We start from the raw sequence: 15,610 nt of genomic DNA, 5'->3' as shown, positions 1-15,610 counted from the left end.
GCACTGCTCGCAGTGGTGACCAGCCTGGGCCGCCACATGCCATGCTCCACCACTGTGTGAAGCCTGAGGCACTTCCTTTCCTAAAAAAGACAACGGCAGAAATGTTTTTTAGCACCACACCTGATTGATACATCCAGGTACTGAAATCTGTGAGGCACTGTCTCGTCTAACGGCTGCTAAGGGAAAGATGTTGCCCCCCCCCCCGACTAGGGAAAGTGACAGGACAAGAGGAGATGGCCTCAAGTTGTGCCAGGGGAAGTTTAGATTGGATATTAAGAAAAGTTTCTTCACTGAAAGGGTTGTCAACATCGGAACAGGCTGCCCAGGGAAGTGGTTGAGTCACCATCACTGAGGTATTTAGAAAACAGGTAGACGAGGTGCTGAGCGACATGGTTTAGCGGTGGTTTTAGGCTGATGGTTGCACTCCGTGATCTTGAAGGTCCTTCCAACCCAGGTGATGATATGATTCTACGAAAGATGTGCCGCGGTCTGATGGATCCGGCCCTAAATCAGCGTCCTGTGCCGCGGGAGAAGATGCCTCAGCGGGCAAGTAACGCCGGAAGCCCCCCGGGGACGGCGCCCCCCGCCGCCCCTCATCCCCTCAGCGCCCCGCCGCCCCTCACCACCTCAGCCCCGCGCCGGCCCGCGCGCTGCCTGCTGTGACGGGCTGGCCGGGCGGCGGCGGGATTGGCTGTGCCCCGGGCCGGGCGGCGGCGGGATTGGCTGTGCTCCGGGCGGGCGGGGCGGGAGGCGCGCGGGGCACAAGCGCGCCCCCGCGGCCGCCAGCGCGCACTCGCGGCGCCCCGACGGCAGCAGCGCGGACGGGCCGGGGCAGCGCGGCCGCCCCGCCAGCGCCCGGGCTCTCCTCCGCCTTCTGCCTTTTTTTTTTTTTTTTGCCCTTTTTTTTTTTTTTACTTTTTTTGTTACTTTTTCCCCTCCTTCCCTCCCAGGGCTGGAAGCGCGACCCGCGCCCCTGAACCTGCTATGCCAACCGAACTCTCCCGGGCCGTGGGAATGCACGCCATCTCCGACCTCCACTCCTCCCTCAGCCTGCGGCTCCGCAGCAAAGGGCCCGAGTACCTCCGCCGGCAGATGGAGGTCCGCAGCCCCGGCAGGAGGAGCGCGGTGGAGAGGCTGGCAGCCGACAAGGCCAAGTACGTGAAAAGCCAGCAGGTGATCGGCAGCAGGCAGGAGCCCGCCATCCTGCTGAGCTCGGCCTCGGAGAGCAGCGGCGAGACCTGCTCGGTGGAGAGCAGGAGGAGCAGCAGGGACCCGGGCGGAGGGAAGCCCCTGGAGCTGGCCGTGTACTCCTGCCGGCCCCCCCTGCAGCACGGCCCCCCCATCGCCCGGCGCAGCACCCCCAGGAGGCAGATGCGGCCGGATTCCCTGGTGATTTACCGCCAGAAATGCGAGTTTGGGAGAGGTCAGAGCCAGGACGGCTCACGGGGGAGCTTGGTGAGGAGGATCTTCCAAGGGTCTGTAAAGGAGAAGCAGCTGGCGGCTTCCCCTGCGATGCCCAGAGTCATGGAGGACAGCGGAGCCACCGAGAGCAAAGAGCCGCTCTCAGCAAAACTCGGTGACCATGAGCCGAGCGAGCACGGAGCAGAGCAAAACCTCGCTGTGAGCAGCGAAGCCCCAGGGGTATGTACAAAAGAGCATGAGAGACCCTCCAAACTGAGCACACCTCCCGAGGAGGTCAAGGAGGTGAAAAGAAGAGGTCTCCATCGCTCCCAGTCAGACATCAGCTCTCGCTACTCCAAGTCCTTCTCCGAGTTTGATACGTTTTTCACGTACTGTGGCCTGGAGCAGGAGGTCATCGAGGATCTCGGGAGAGAGAACTTCTCTGTGGTGTATGACAATGTCTCCTTCAAGGTCCGCAGCATCAGTGTGGCAACATCCGAGAGCGACTTCACGAGGCACAGCGGGGACGAGGGGCTGCTGGAGGATGAACTCACAGAGCAGGTCCCGAGCAGCACCTCCGTGATCGAGCGCAATGCTCGGATAATCAAATGGCTGTACACATGTAAGAAAGCCAAGGAGACTAACAAGATGATCCAGGAACTGGCATGATGGCTTCTTTCAGCGTGCATTGCAGCCGGGTGAACTCAAGGTGTGTGCAAAGCCTCACCCTGTCGATTTGTGTATTTCTCTTTCCTCTTTAGTGAGCGGTTGACTTCTTAGTTTATTTTAGTCTTTTCATGAAGGGCAGAAGGAAAGTGTATTTTGTGTACTACATGTTCCAAGTATGGCCTTTTTGCAAAGCAGGAACCCGAGTCATTACAAAAACCAAAATACAAACAAATAAATGCGTAAAGCTTGCCAGATTTAGATGAGATTCCCCCCCCATGAAATTAAAGAGTCAGTGCCTATGAGGGATGTCTGTCCTTTGCAGATTACTGCTTTGTAAATAGCTTGGTTTCTCTCATTTCTGCTACATTAAATGTTAGAAAAAAAACTTCTATAAGTATTCAACCTTTAATTACAGTTGCTTAGATAACAGAGTGACTGAAACTATTACTAATTAGGAGTACACTGTATTTATACTATGCTGCTACAGCTTCCCTTTCCTTACTCTCACTCAGTCTCTCACTGTTCACCTTTTGCTTATACACAGACACCCCCAAGTATCAGGAAAGCAAAGCTGAGTCAGTCCTCCTGCTAGCACTCTTATTTCCATCCCCAGCTCTCTGTCGGGACCATAAAAATTTGCTCCAGGTGACCCCCTGGCATTTCACAAGCTTTTACAAGCTTTTAAGTTTTCTGTCCTGTTTGACTGTAGTGGATTTGGCTCCTCTCAAGTGGGTTTTGCCATGCGGTTTGGCACCGGTAGCTGGAAATCGGTTGTGCGGTTTGCCTTGGTTAGAGGGGCGCTTCACTGTTTTCAACTAGAGATAATTAATACAAATGTGTGGCATCTAGGTTTGGAAATCAATTACTTCACAGACAGAAGCGGAACAGATTTAGCCCTGGTAAAAGCCGATATCCTGGTTTTAATAAAACCCGTAGTTATTTTGCATCCTGAAAAGAGCTATATTCGTGGGGCCTTTGGTATTGATGATCTGGTAGATAACAGTTTTTTCTCCTTTCAGTACATGAAGCCCTTAGGATAAGTACTGCAGCTTACAGTGTGGTATTTAAAAATTGCATGAGCAGATCTTGATATGGAGGATTACGTGTATATTTTCTGACAGTTCGTAATTGGTGCGTGAGAAGAACATCGTACAGTGTAGATGCAGCGGTTGATAGAGAGTATGGGCCTTGTGAACGTGGAGAAATGTAGTGCTTGAGCCTCTCTCCTACCTAGATCTGGGGCTGTCACTCCCAATTCCTTTATATAATGCAAAAATCAAATTACATATTTGAAATCAGTTTTAAATATATGAAATTTGGATCACACTTAAAATTTGGATTTTTCTCAAAGCTTATTTTCTTCCTGCAAGTTGAGGGAGGAGGAATGGGGAGACATTCTCACACAAACATTTCAAGCCCTTGTAGATAAGAAGGACTGTCAGGTATCCAGCTGACAACTTAAAGAAGTGTTTTTTTGTGACAGATCCTTTCCCAAATTACCTTAGAAGAAAGGGCTCTCCTGAGCTAATCATTTCTCCTTGCTCATCCTTCTGTGATAAAAGGCAAGGGAGATACACAGACCAAAATGATGCAGGTGGCTGTTTGTGAAGCTTGTTGCAGCTGCTGGCGTAATGCAGAGGATGGGAGGCAGATTTCACCACAAGCGGGAGCCACGTAACAAACCAACGACATTTCCATGAAGAAGAACCAAATAAAAGCTTGTTTGCTCCTGAATGCCCTTGACAGGGGTAGGATCCAGGGCCTGAACCATGGTGGTCACCGTGGAGCCTGCTCACTAGAGAGCAGTTGGCCCTTTCCCCATCCATTTGCATGGTGCTAAGCGTGTCCAGTGCCATAGCTGGGACAGGAGATGCTGGTGACCACCCCAAGGAGCATGAAATCTGCAGACGTGAAGGGCAGGAGATGCTTCACCAGGGCAAAGGCAAGGGCAGGAGGGGGAAAGCTCTTTTCCAGAGGCTGAGCCGGTGTAACCTCACACGGGCTTGGTCAATGGCTTTGTTTTTTTAACATCTGAGACAAAATGACAGTTCATAGCGCATAGCCTACCAGGATGGGGAGAACACCTCCATGAAGTAAATAGCAAGTTTATTCAAGCATACGGTCATCTTGCAATAATTTTAATACCTAGAACAAGGGAGTGCTTTATACAGGCAACAATTTCCTTTGGCAACAAAATTTTTGGCAGCCTAGGAAACACTGATCCATAGGGTCCATATTATAAACCTAATTTTAAACATACTAGGGCTGACTCTCAGCTGATAGACCTCAGCAGTGGGGGTATGATTGCTTCCAGGCTAACTCCTGAAAACTGAGAATGTACTTACCATTTAGACCACAGAAACAGAAAGTTCAGAAAGGTCAGCTAAACATATCAGTACACAGCACCCAGAATAAAGGAGACAAGAGTCATCAAGAGCTGCCATAAGTTAAATATTACATTTACTGGGCAGAATTTAAGCTGAACGCAGCTATCACCATGTGATCACAAGATGAGTCCTGTAGTTCTGGTATTGGTGTTTCCTTATACCCAAATGTACATCTTTTCTTTCAGTCCTACGCTTTCTTTGACAATGTAGCATCAAGTTAGCTATCTAAATGTTTTCCCTGTATCCACGTATTTGGCTCTGTTTAGTTTGCTTACTGGTTATTAATGGGGAGTGGACTCCTGTGCTGCGCAGGGAAGTGATGTGCTCTCCCTGGTGCTCCCAGGCACATCCTTGAAGGCACCTCATTTTACACAGAATCACAGAATGGTAGGGGTTGGAAAGGACCTCTGGAGATCATCTAGTCCAACCCCCCTGCCAGAGCAGGGTCACCTAGAGCAGGTTGCACAGGAACGCATCCAGACGGGTTTTGAATATCTCCAGAGAAGGAGACTCCACCACCTCTCTGGGCAGCCTGTTCCAGTGCTCTGCCACCCTCAAAGGAAAGAAGTTCCTCCTCATGTTTAGGTGGAACTCCCTATGCTCAAGTTTGTGCCCGTTACCTCTTGTCCTGTTGCTGGGCACCACTGAAAAGGGCCTGGCCCCATCCTCCTGACACCCACCCTTTAAGTATTTATAAGTGTTGATAAGGTCCCCCCTCAGCCGTCTTTTTTCCAGACTGAAGAGACCCAAATCCCTCAGCCTTTCTTCCTAAGAGAGGTGTTCCAGTCCCCTAATCATCTTGGTAGCCCTTTGCTGCACCCTCTCCAGCCGTTCCCTGTCCCTCTTGAACCGGGGAGCCCAGAACTGGACACAGTACTCCAGGTGCGGCCTCACCAAGGTAGAGTAGAAGGGGAGGATGACCTCCCTCGACCTGCTGGCCACACTCTTCTTGATGCACCCCAGGATGCCATTGGCCTTCTTGGCCACAAGGGCACATTGCTGGCTCATGGTCATCCTGTTGCCCGCCAGGACTCCCAGGTCTCTCTCAGCTGAGCTGCTCTCCAGCAGGTCAGCCCCCAACCTGTACTGGTGCATGGGGTTATTCCTCCCCAGGTGCAGCACCCTACACTTGCCCTTGCTGAATTTCATAAGGTTCCTCTCTGCCCAACTCTCCAACCTGTCTCTGTATGGCAGCACAGCCTCTGGTGTGTCAGCCACCCCCCCCCAGTTTTGTGTCATTGGCAAACATCATCAGAGGCTTGAAAATTGTTGCACCTTCTTTGGGAAAAGAGGGAGAAACCTGTTTTCTAAAATCCAGCATGCATTATGAGTAAGACACCGTTCAGGAACTGCAGGGCTTTTATGGGCCAGTGATCATCCCATTCATATTTTATGTTCTCCTTTTAATTTTTCATGAACTCTCCAGGACCTAGTGGGGCACCATGTGAATAAAACAGCTATTTGAAGGATCAGGTTCCCTAACGTGTTTCATGAGAGCGATGACTGCAGAGCCTGAGCGTGGGTTGCGAGGTTTAGAAAACCAAGGTCCTCAGCAAGATGGGCATTGCTGCTTCGCGGTGGGACGCTGCCTGGATTCACCTCTGCAGTTCAGCTCCTCTCGCTGTCAATCCTGCTTGACTCTAAGAAGGGGGCTCACTCTGCGTCCTCCTTCCTGGGTTGAACCAAGATTATTCAGCCTTCAGCTTCAGCACCATGCTTAAATGGATGTTCATTATCCAAGTGGAAATCTCCTGAGGGGGGAATTTACTATGTTGGCAGTAGCCATAAGCAGCTGAATAAAAGCTTTAGAATATCACCTTATGCTTGTCTGATGTGATAAACAATAAATGACACTTTTTTTTCCTCTTTCTTCAGAATCCTTGACTTGGAAGTTGAACAAAATCAGACCCAGGAAGAAACTCGTCCCTCATCTGGCTCATGAGTACTTTGTACAAGTTTAGTATTTTATTATTGCCTCCTACCCTTGCTTCTGTCCCCTGGCAGCCTCACTCTTGTCACAAGCGCAGGGGTGTCCAAGAGCACTGTGAACTGTGCCCCAGACCACGACACCCAGCGAGACAGTGGTAAACGAAAGCTCCTGGAAAAGCAAAGCGTGGCAGCAGCTGCCATCCACAATAACATTCAGCATCAGTCTACCGCCCCAGGATGCCATTCCGGGCTGTGACAGAAGGTCTGTGTTGTGCAGCCATCCTTTCCAGCAATGAATTCGCCAACAGGGATGGGGGGAGAAAGTGGGAATGAAGTGGTAATGACCTCTGGGTCAGGCGTTTCCTTGCAGGCAGACAGGCTCCACCCGGACTTCAAAGCCTCTGCCTTACCAGGGCTGTTTGACCAGGGCTCATCCTGACATCATTAGATGTTATTTGCTTGGCTGGTGAGGACTAACTGTGGCAGCTTTGTCCGGGATACTTGGCAAACATGTTGTAAGCTAAATCCCTGCCAAGCCTCTCTTTCTCTGAGAGCATTCAAGCCAAATTGCAATACCTTGTATCCATCTAGTTTGCTCTGTCACACAGCTTGCTCAGGCAGTGGGGAGGAATAGCCCTTAAAACCCTGCCCAAAATATTTTCAGGAGCACGGTTCCAAGAAACAGGTAGTCAAAAACGCGGGAGGGTTTTGCATTGCTACTGCCTGTCTGCAGAATGGTACGATTCACGTGTACACAGGCCCCTCCACTTTGTTTGCAATATGTCTCCAACTCTGACATTCCAAACGTTGCAAGGTTTGGCAGCTTGTGGTTTAACACCTTTAATTTTATGCACTGTGAGTGAGCAGTGGGCTGACAAAATCATGTTAGGAAACGGTATGCCAGGCTATGTAAGGCCACGCTTCCCTAGCGCGGGTATGGAGTAGGGCTGTGCTGGGATGTGCAGGATGGCGTCCCTGCACTGCAAGGCAAGATGGCATTTTAGGGCACAGCTGTGCCAGGTAAATATCCTGATGGGGTGAGATACCCAGGGTTGACAGCACCTTACTCAATATCATCAATAAAATGCTTCATTTGGACTAGCTGAGCTAAACGTGTTTTAAAAGCTGATAAAAAGTACTTTAGATGATCAGTGTAGTGAATGGAGCCTCTACAACAATTCATGGAATTTGCTGGCCGTGCCTCAGACACTTACCCCAATCTGTCATTGCTTGATAGAAAATGTCTTGCACCAAAGCATTTCTTTGTGGACATTGCAAACCACAAAAAAATGCAAGGAACCCCCCATCAAAGCCAAAGACAGTTCCCGTTTCAGTCGCACCAGCGCCCATCTGTAAGAGCTGCCCTGCTGGTGTAACAGTGACTTGGCTCAAGGGTCCTGCAGAGATGAAAAGTTTACTTTGTGTTACCATGGATATGGTGTCCGGCTTACCTGGCCTGTAGTGTGAATTGTCCAGAGACATCAGCTTTCATTCTCCACATTCCTCCTGCCCGCACCGTGGCAGTGAGCCCCACTGCTTCTCCTGGCCCAAAACAGCTGCTGGCGCGGCCGGGTGCTTGCAGAGCTCAAGCAAGCACTCGAGCTGCGTTTCTCAAGTGTTTGCTACTCAGTAAATGCATCTGGAGGAGCAGAAAGGGCGAGGGTGAGCAGCAACGATTCAATAAAACACTGGTGGTAGGAGGAATGGTTTCCTATTTTAACCTATAGAAGTGTTGCATGCTGGAAGAGTTGCCCTTGAAGCACTCGTCAAGAGGTTTAGTTGACATCAGTTAAATTCACACCAAGATCGTCCGGGTGGCATTTCCATACATTTTAAATGTTCTTGTCAGTCCCTGGATGGTTAGTTTTCAATTACAGCAACAGTTTGAGAACGCAGGGCATTTGTCTTCGTTTTCTAGTGTTATATACTAAGGTCTACATGTCTGAAGTTGCCCAGATAGATAGATAGATAACAATTTTAATAATAAAATAATTGTTGAACCCGCTTTACACTTAGGAGAAAACTAAATAGTTTGTGTGAGTGAGCTTCTGCAGACTCAGAGGGAAGCTAGTATGTGGGGATTTTTTCATTAAATAATGAAATTTCCATGCATATTTGTTACATTATTATTAAAGGATGATTCTCAGAAAGCTCCAACCCAAGACGCTGCTAATATGATAAGATTTATGCACTTAAGGTGCAGGTTTTTAAGGGTCTGGGTTTATTAGTCAGGAACACAACCTGCCGTATCTGTTCTTTTCATGCTCACTTAGCAAGGTGCTGTACCACATAAATATTTATATGCATTTGCCAGAGCTAAAGACTGCTTTTCTTTGAAAATATGGATGACTGTAGACAGCTTGGAGTGCAGGAAAAATCTTCTGCATTCCAAATCAGTGCCTCGCTACAGGAGAATTATTTTGGTTTGTGTCCAAGGAAATTTTTGGTTTCATTTTCAAACTTCTGTTTGTTTTTGCTTTTCTAGTTGAGCAACTCTCGAAAGTTAAGATGGAAGATGCTTTGCTTGTGAGTTTTCAATGTTAGGAAGAAATACGTTTAATTTGCTTGAAAGTACTGAACTTCAGCCTTTCTCAAAATCAGTGAAGGCTTTATGGCAGACGTTAGTGAAATCAGAACTGGTCCCATTCTGAATATTTTTTTAAACCCCCTTTTTATCTTTATGAATGGTATAATAGGGTTGTGGTGACTTCCCACATGGATATGTGGCAAAATTTCCCTGGCTTTGTTCAAACTCTGATAGGAACCCCAGTCTCTCTGAGGTGTCCTTTACTTCAGAGACGATGTGGACCTGTCTAAGATCTTCCTCTGATAAGCTATACATTCCCTTTATGTAATAACACCTCCTGGGTAAGCTAATAACCTACCTATCCCGGTATGCCGGGAACGACAGTAGATGACAATCCTTTTTCCATACATCTTGGGAATGGGTAATTTGGTGCTTTTTCCAAGGACTGGGAGCTAGGGCCTCACTCAGCTCCTGTTACTGTTACATGTAAAGGCTTTTCCTTCCTTCTGCTGGGCCTTTCCATCATATCCCTCAAAATGAGAAAAACTTGCTAATGTTAGTCACTACCTATCTTTTTCCAAAGAAAAATCTCAAGATTTTTTTTTTACTGTTTCATTATAAAAGACATGCTTTGGAAGGGATAGGATTTTTCAGCTTTAGTGATAAATTGAGGGACCAGTGGGGTATGAACAGAAGTTTTAGCAACAGAGTTGGGTTTCCAGTCCTTTGGGAAACCTAAAACTGGAGCTGAGGGCAAAGGCAAGTCATAAATTGAATGATTTTGTTTGACTAAAACTATGTAAACTAAAGTAGTCAAATGGAGTGCAAGCGTGCAGTGCTAACTGCTATTTACGCCCACGTGTTTCAAGGTGCTCCAGCGCTGTGACAAGGGGCAATGTCCACGGCTGTAGTGTAACAGGTAAAAGGTACAAAGTCTGGTTTTTATGGCCTGTAAGCAAGTATTTGCAATAAAGGCATCAGATAAAGACTGTAACCCTTGCAATATATTGTAAATATTACTGTACAGAAATATATAAGAAATACAGATTGCTCTATAATACATATATTACTTTTGTAAGGGATATAGGCCTTCATGTTTTGTGAAATCGGTCAAACATTACATCGGTTGGGATTAAGCAGAAACTTTCTTCTGGGAGCAGGTTGTCCTGTCATTGCCTCCTGTGAAGTTTCTTGCATCTGCTTTTGAATCCTCTGAAGTGGAGTACAGGTCAGATTTGGTATGGACGTTTCTAAGTTGCTATGTTTATATTCCTGTGAAGGAACTTGTATACTGTTGAATGCATACAAATAAAAATACCGCTCTGAAAAGTTAATGGTTTTTTTTTGAGAAAGTGTACTTTTATTTTGCTGTCTCCTTTAGGATACTATTATTTTAAAGCTAGAATCCCATTAGGGAATTAATTTCTTTATGAGTGAGGCTGATAGTAGGCTGTGAACGTCTGAAAGCGCGATGCTTCCCTGGGCCGTACCCAGACCCGTGGCTGAGAGCTTAGGCAGGGAATCATGTAAGGAGGTGGCACTCAAGGTAACTGTTAGCTCTCGGTATCAGTAAATTTGAAATCTATGAGGCTAGGGCTGTTCCACAGTACTTTAATATTTTTCATTTCAGAATATGGCTGAAAAGGTAGTTTATTTCTGTCAAAAGCTACAGTGTGCTGCAGGCAATACCACATTCATCACAGACAGTATCCAAAGCAGCGGGGAGTTTGAAGTTCTGCTTGGAAAAAACATTATCTCCAGAATCATATTAACAAGCTGTTGTTTGTCTGGATTCCATAAGAAGAATTCTGATCTAGTTAAAGATGTCCCTGCTTACTGCAGGGGGTTGGACTAGATGACCTTTAAAGGTCCCTTCCAACCCAACACATTCTATGATTCTATGAATTCAGTATATGATGCTATTTCCCTGTGCATGTATTTTGTGAAGAAAGCAGCAGAAATAATGGTTGCATACAGTGAGATTTTACCAGAGACCGATGCACTCCAGTTGCATAATTATCATTTTGGTGTGGTCTGAGCTGCTCAGACACAAGTGTTTCACCAGCCTTTGAACACAACTGGAGGTAGAGCTAACTGATGCTCGCTGTGCAGATTAGGCTTTTCCACAAAAACCCAAGAGCAACTCTATCATCACTGACATGTGGCCTTCCCCACACAAGCCCTGGTGGACCTGTGCCAGTGCAGGATACAAAGCAAGTCTGGAAAGGGGTGACAATTTGTGTGTCCCCCTTTCTATGGAGGTTAATCTCCCATAGCAAGCCTTTGCTGGTATTGCTGCCTTAGATAGGAAAGAGCCATCATAGCCTGTGAATAACCTTGGGCTACAGCGTTTAAGAACGTTGTTCTTAAGTCATTTTTCATATAGCAACTTTGTCCCACATTTTATGAAGTCCAGTGGATTTATTCCAGGAATAAGGATTTGCAAGCTCCTGTTCTTGGGTTGTCTGGTGCAAGCGACCTCTTAAAGTCCACAGCTTCCTGATTCACTGCTTCTCTTTTAGTTCATCTCTGGGTAGTATATAGGTGTGGAAAAGAAACTCTGCAAAGATATAGCAACTGGGAAAAGGCCGTTTCAGGTGTTTTGTAGATGATGGTGCATTCTGAACACAGAACCGCAAAAGTACTTAGTACCTCCAAGGGCTTTTGACGAAGAACACTCTATGTCAACAACAGACAAATAATCAAATACAGGGCTTAGCTTTACCCTGCAAAGAGATGCCTCCAAATTTTGGGGAAGTTTAGCAATTGGGCCGCATTTATCCTAGATTCATCCTACGGGACTAAAGAGGACTATATCAGTTCACTTAAGTAGAACATTGCAAAATGGAATCTGCAAAATGGACCATCTCATTTGCAAGCAACAATGTAACAGGCAGTTTAGTCCAGGGAGGTGTCCGTGACAAAAGGCGTTGAGAATTTTGATTGTTTACACTTGCCAATAAGACTGGTGATATACCAGAAAAACAAACGCTATCAGAGAAGAACAACCTCCAGATCAAAGTGAGTTACATATCTCCATTTCCAGAAATCAGTCTAGCTCCTGAAACAACAATAAATCCTGTAAAACTAGTTTGCACCTTCGTAGGGGAGTTGGGTTGCCTCGGCAATTCATATTGAAAAGATCTAAGAGCTTTGGTTGTTTGGGTTTCAAGAGCCCCACAGGAGCACCAATTTTATCTTCTTTGTCATAGGCTGTAGCAAGGGTAGCAATCATCGACAGTTACCCACAAAAACACGTGATTATTCACCAGGTGGTGATCAACATAAGACAGCGTGCCGAACCGGCCAGAGCCAAGAGTCCGACTCATGCACAAAGAGTGCTGAGGGGAATGCTGCTCTTACTCCTTCCTGTCAACCCAACCTCTTCTTACATCACTGCGAGTAGGAAGTCTTAGCCACTTCCACAGTTATTCATCAGTTTGAATTGCTCATCTTACGCCCTCTCTGACAGTCCCTTTCTGTGTTTACATTCCCAATGACCTCATCCATGTGCCAGTCATGTTACACAAGGCATTATTCTATCCTCATTTTTGTACAGTTTTTCTTTCTGAGTAATGTTTCTAGTTAGGTTCAACATCCTGCTCAATCTTTATCTGTCCCTACCCCAAGGAAACTAAAATCTAAACGTGCAGTCAGTCAAGAAATGAATGAGTTGCATAGTTAAGCAGAGGCTTACCAGATTAGACATCAACTCTCTGGTTCTTTTTTATGTATAACTTCAGACTCTTCCTGCATAACTTCAGACTAGATATAAGGAAGAAATTTTTTATGCTGAGGGTGGTGAAACACTGGCACAGGTTGCCCAGAGAGGTGCGCCATCCCTGGAAGCATTCAAGCTCAGACGCGGCTCTGAGCAACCTGATCTAGTTGAAGATGTCCCTGCTCATTGCAGGGGGTTGGACTACATGACCTTTAAAGATCTCCTCCGATCCAAACCATTCTATGATTCTATGAAGTTGGTGTATCATTTTTTATTGTTTTCCTCTTTGATACCTGTTTGTAACGTCATCCTTGGCTTGTTTTTAGCTCTTCTAGATGGTAAGTTTCTCAGAATTGTGCTATGATGCTTTTATTTGTCTGCAAAGAGCTCTGAGCACAGCTACCACAAAATCAAATTCCAAATCACAAATCTTTTCAAGGTGAACTATTTAAACCTTCTAGGAACTTCAGTGTGGCCAAATGAAAAGAACATCAGGCCAGTCAAAGCAAACTGGGTAAGCTTTGCAGGAACACAACTGAAAAATGAAACACACCTGAAGCAGTTCTGTGTGGGACCCAGCACAGCTAAGTATCTCTTGAACTTGTTGGAACGATGCAGCTCGCCCCTCATTTCTTGAGGACCAGCTCTCATTCAACATTTATTTCCTGCAAGAAAGTAAATTTAAAAATCAGTTCATCACACACAAAAGTCAATCAACATCAAATGGTGATGTAGTCTATTGTGTTCACCCGCAAACACAAGCTGAGGTGCCTCTCCAGGCATCTACTGGATTTAGGAAGAGCTCCCCCAGAGTTGCCTCCATCTGCTGTGGTGGCAGCAAGAACAGGTCTCTGTTCTTTCTCCCTGTTATAGAAAAGGATTCAATTTCTTGATGCCAATTACTATAGAGTCCGAAAAACATGTAATATATGAAAATGAGCCTGAGATGTAACCTTCCTAAACAGACTCATAGTCTGGAGGCTCTAATTTTCTTGAATTTTAAGTTATTTAGATCATATAACTTTACTACCCTACAGTTGTGGGGAGAAGGACCATCTCATTCCTCCAGAGCATGAGACATTCATAGATCATCTTATATTGCTCAAAAACCATTGAGGAAACATAGTGATGGGATGGTAAGAAGAATTTCCCTGCCCACTGATACAAAGCTTCATCACGCGTTGTCCAACAGGATGGTTTTCTACCATGGCCACTTTGTCTAAAATCTCCATTTACAGCTCCCCATGCCTGATCTCAAACTATCACGCATACTTTCTCCTGATGTTCAAATATTTACAAAATAAATCAGTGTGGTTTGTATTATGTTAGCATCTTGTCTTACTTGAGGACAGAGGCCACTATTAGCAACAATCCTCATATGTAAAACATTTGTACAAATGCTGGAGTATATAAAAATCTAACTCTGCTGATTAATCCACAGTGCATAAGAAAATGTGGCAGATTTTTAATGGAAAAAAATTAGTTTGCTGCAATAAAAAAATGCATCCTGCAAAATTCAAGGAAACAAGGAAAAATAATTTGGGGGAATGTTTAGTGCCCAAAGTCAGATAATTTGATGTATTTTCTGTCTTTCTTTTGTCATGGCCGTAACGTAAATCCCACACACTGAATACTTACCCATAGATTCAAATAAACCAAACATGAAAAAGGGCTTCCAGAGTTACCAGCCCACTCTCTTCAGAGTACCCTAAGAAATGCATTTACAGTTTATCTAACTGTAAATGGTTTAGCAGAGCTGGCAAGATTTGGGATAGTACATGGCAAAAAGGGTGATTCCTCACAGAATAAAACTCAGATTCTGCCTGCAATTGGGAGGCACAGGAAACTGTTGTTTTAATTTCAAGTATTCATTTAAATCTATATTACTTTAATTGTAAATTGAAATTGATTCAGAAAAGTGGCAAACCTCCATGTGCACAATTGTACTTCAGCAATCCTCTCTCTGTTCAGTTCAAGTCAACTTGTCACAGGTCTCAGCTGAACAGAGACAACTGAAAAGCTTTGAAACTCTGAAACGTTGGTTTAGCTGTGATGTGGCCAAGGAATGAGAACCCTGCTATCAAATGCGATGGCCTTGCAGGTGAGCTAGTGGCCACCTGTCAGCTGCAGATCCAGCCTCTGAGGTAAAACCTCCTGGCCACCTCCAGTCCTGCTTTAGTGATTTAGTGCTTCCCTGGGCGTCTTCTCAAGTTATTGTCCATGCGGCAGGAGCTGATGGAGTGAGGACTGCCGTGAAAAGAGGCCTGCTAGGAAGAGGGGTAGTTGACCTGGACTCTAAAACCACTCGCTAGAGCTCATCCTCTCAACAGTAGCTGCATCAGCTTCAAGGCCAATGCCTACTGAGTAAGTAGAATACATACCAGTAAGTTAAAGGAACAGGACAGGGTTTCTTTTCATCTCAGTGAATGCTCTGCCATTTCAAACAGTCCTGTATTTGTCCTTCTAAATAGATCACAAATATATATTTCATAGAATCATAGAGTGGTTTGGGTTGGAAGGGACCTTAAAGATCACCTATTTTCAAGCCCCCTGCCATGGGCAGGACACCTCCCACTAGACCAGGTTGCTCAAAGCCCCATCCAGCCTGGCCTTGAACACTTCCAGGGATGGGGCATCCACAACTTCTCTGGGCAACCTGTTCCAGTGTCTCACCACCCCCACGGTAAAGAATTTCTTCCTAATATCTAATCTAAATCTACCCTCCTTCAGTTTAAAACCGTTACCCCTCATCCTATCACTGCACTCCCTCATAAAGAGTCCCTCTTGATTTCCATCTCAAGTCCAGCTTAAAATGATTTAGCTCATTCCAGAATTAAAGCAAACGCTGACCAAGGACTCCTGTGCTTGTTCTTTATTGATTTTACTCAACATTCTTCCACATATATAGCTTTTCAAGGTATATCTAGGTATATATCTTTTCAAATAAAACAATTTCATGGTTCTATAAACAAAGTT

General features: G+C 45.8%; 1 protein-coding gene across 1 annotated transcript; it reads left to right on the top strand.

Moving 5' to 3' along the window:
• Positions 1 to 852: 852 nt before the first annotated feature.
• FAM110C (family with sequence similarity 110 member C) lies at positions 853 to 10,243 on the top strand. Its single transcript, XM_054195638.1, has 2 exons — positions 853 to 2,110; positions 6,333 to 10,243. Exon 1 carries the CDS (start codon positions 985 to 987, stop codon positions 2,068 to 2,070), a length of 1,086 nt encoding a protein of 361 aa, XP_054051613.1. The 5' UTR covers positions 853 to 984; the 3' UTR covers positions 2,071 to 2,110; positions 6,333 to 10,243.
• The last annotated feature ends 5,367 nt before the right edge of the window (positions 10,244 to 15,610 follow it).

Source organism: Rissa tridactyla, chromosome 3, assembly GCF_028500815.1.
Source record: "Rissa tridactyla isolate bRisTri1 chromosome 3, bRisTri1.patW.cur.20221130, whole genome shotgun sequence".
NCBI lineage: Eukaryota > Metazoa > Chordata > Aves > Charadriiformes > Laridae > Rissa > Rissa tridactyla.
This window is presented reverse-complemented; position numbering and strand designations above follow the sequence as displayed.

What these genes read in the sequence shown, in the direction of transcription:
- FAM110C (XM_054195638.1), top strand. Translation starts at nt 985, where the DNA reads ATGCCAACCGAACTCTCCCGGGCCGTGGGAATGCACGCCATCTCCGAC.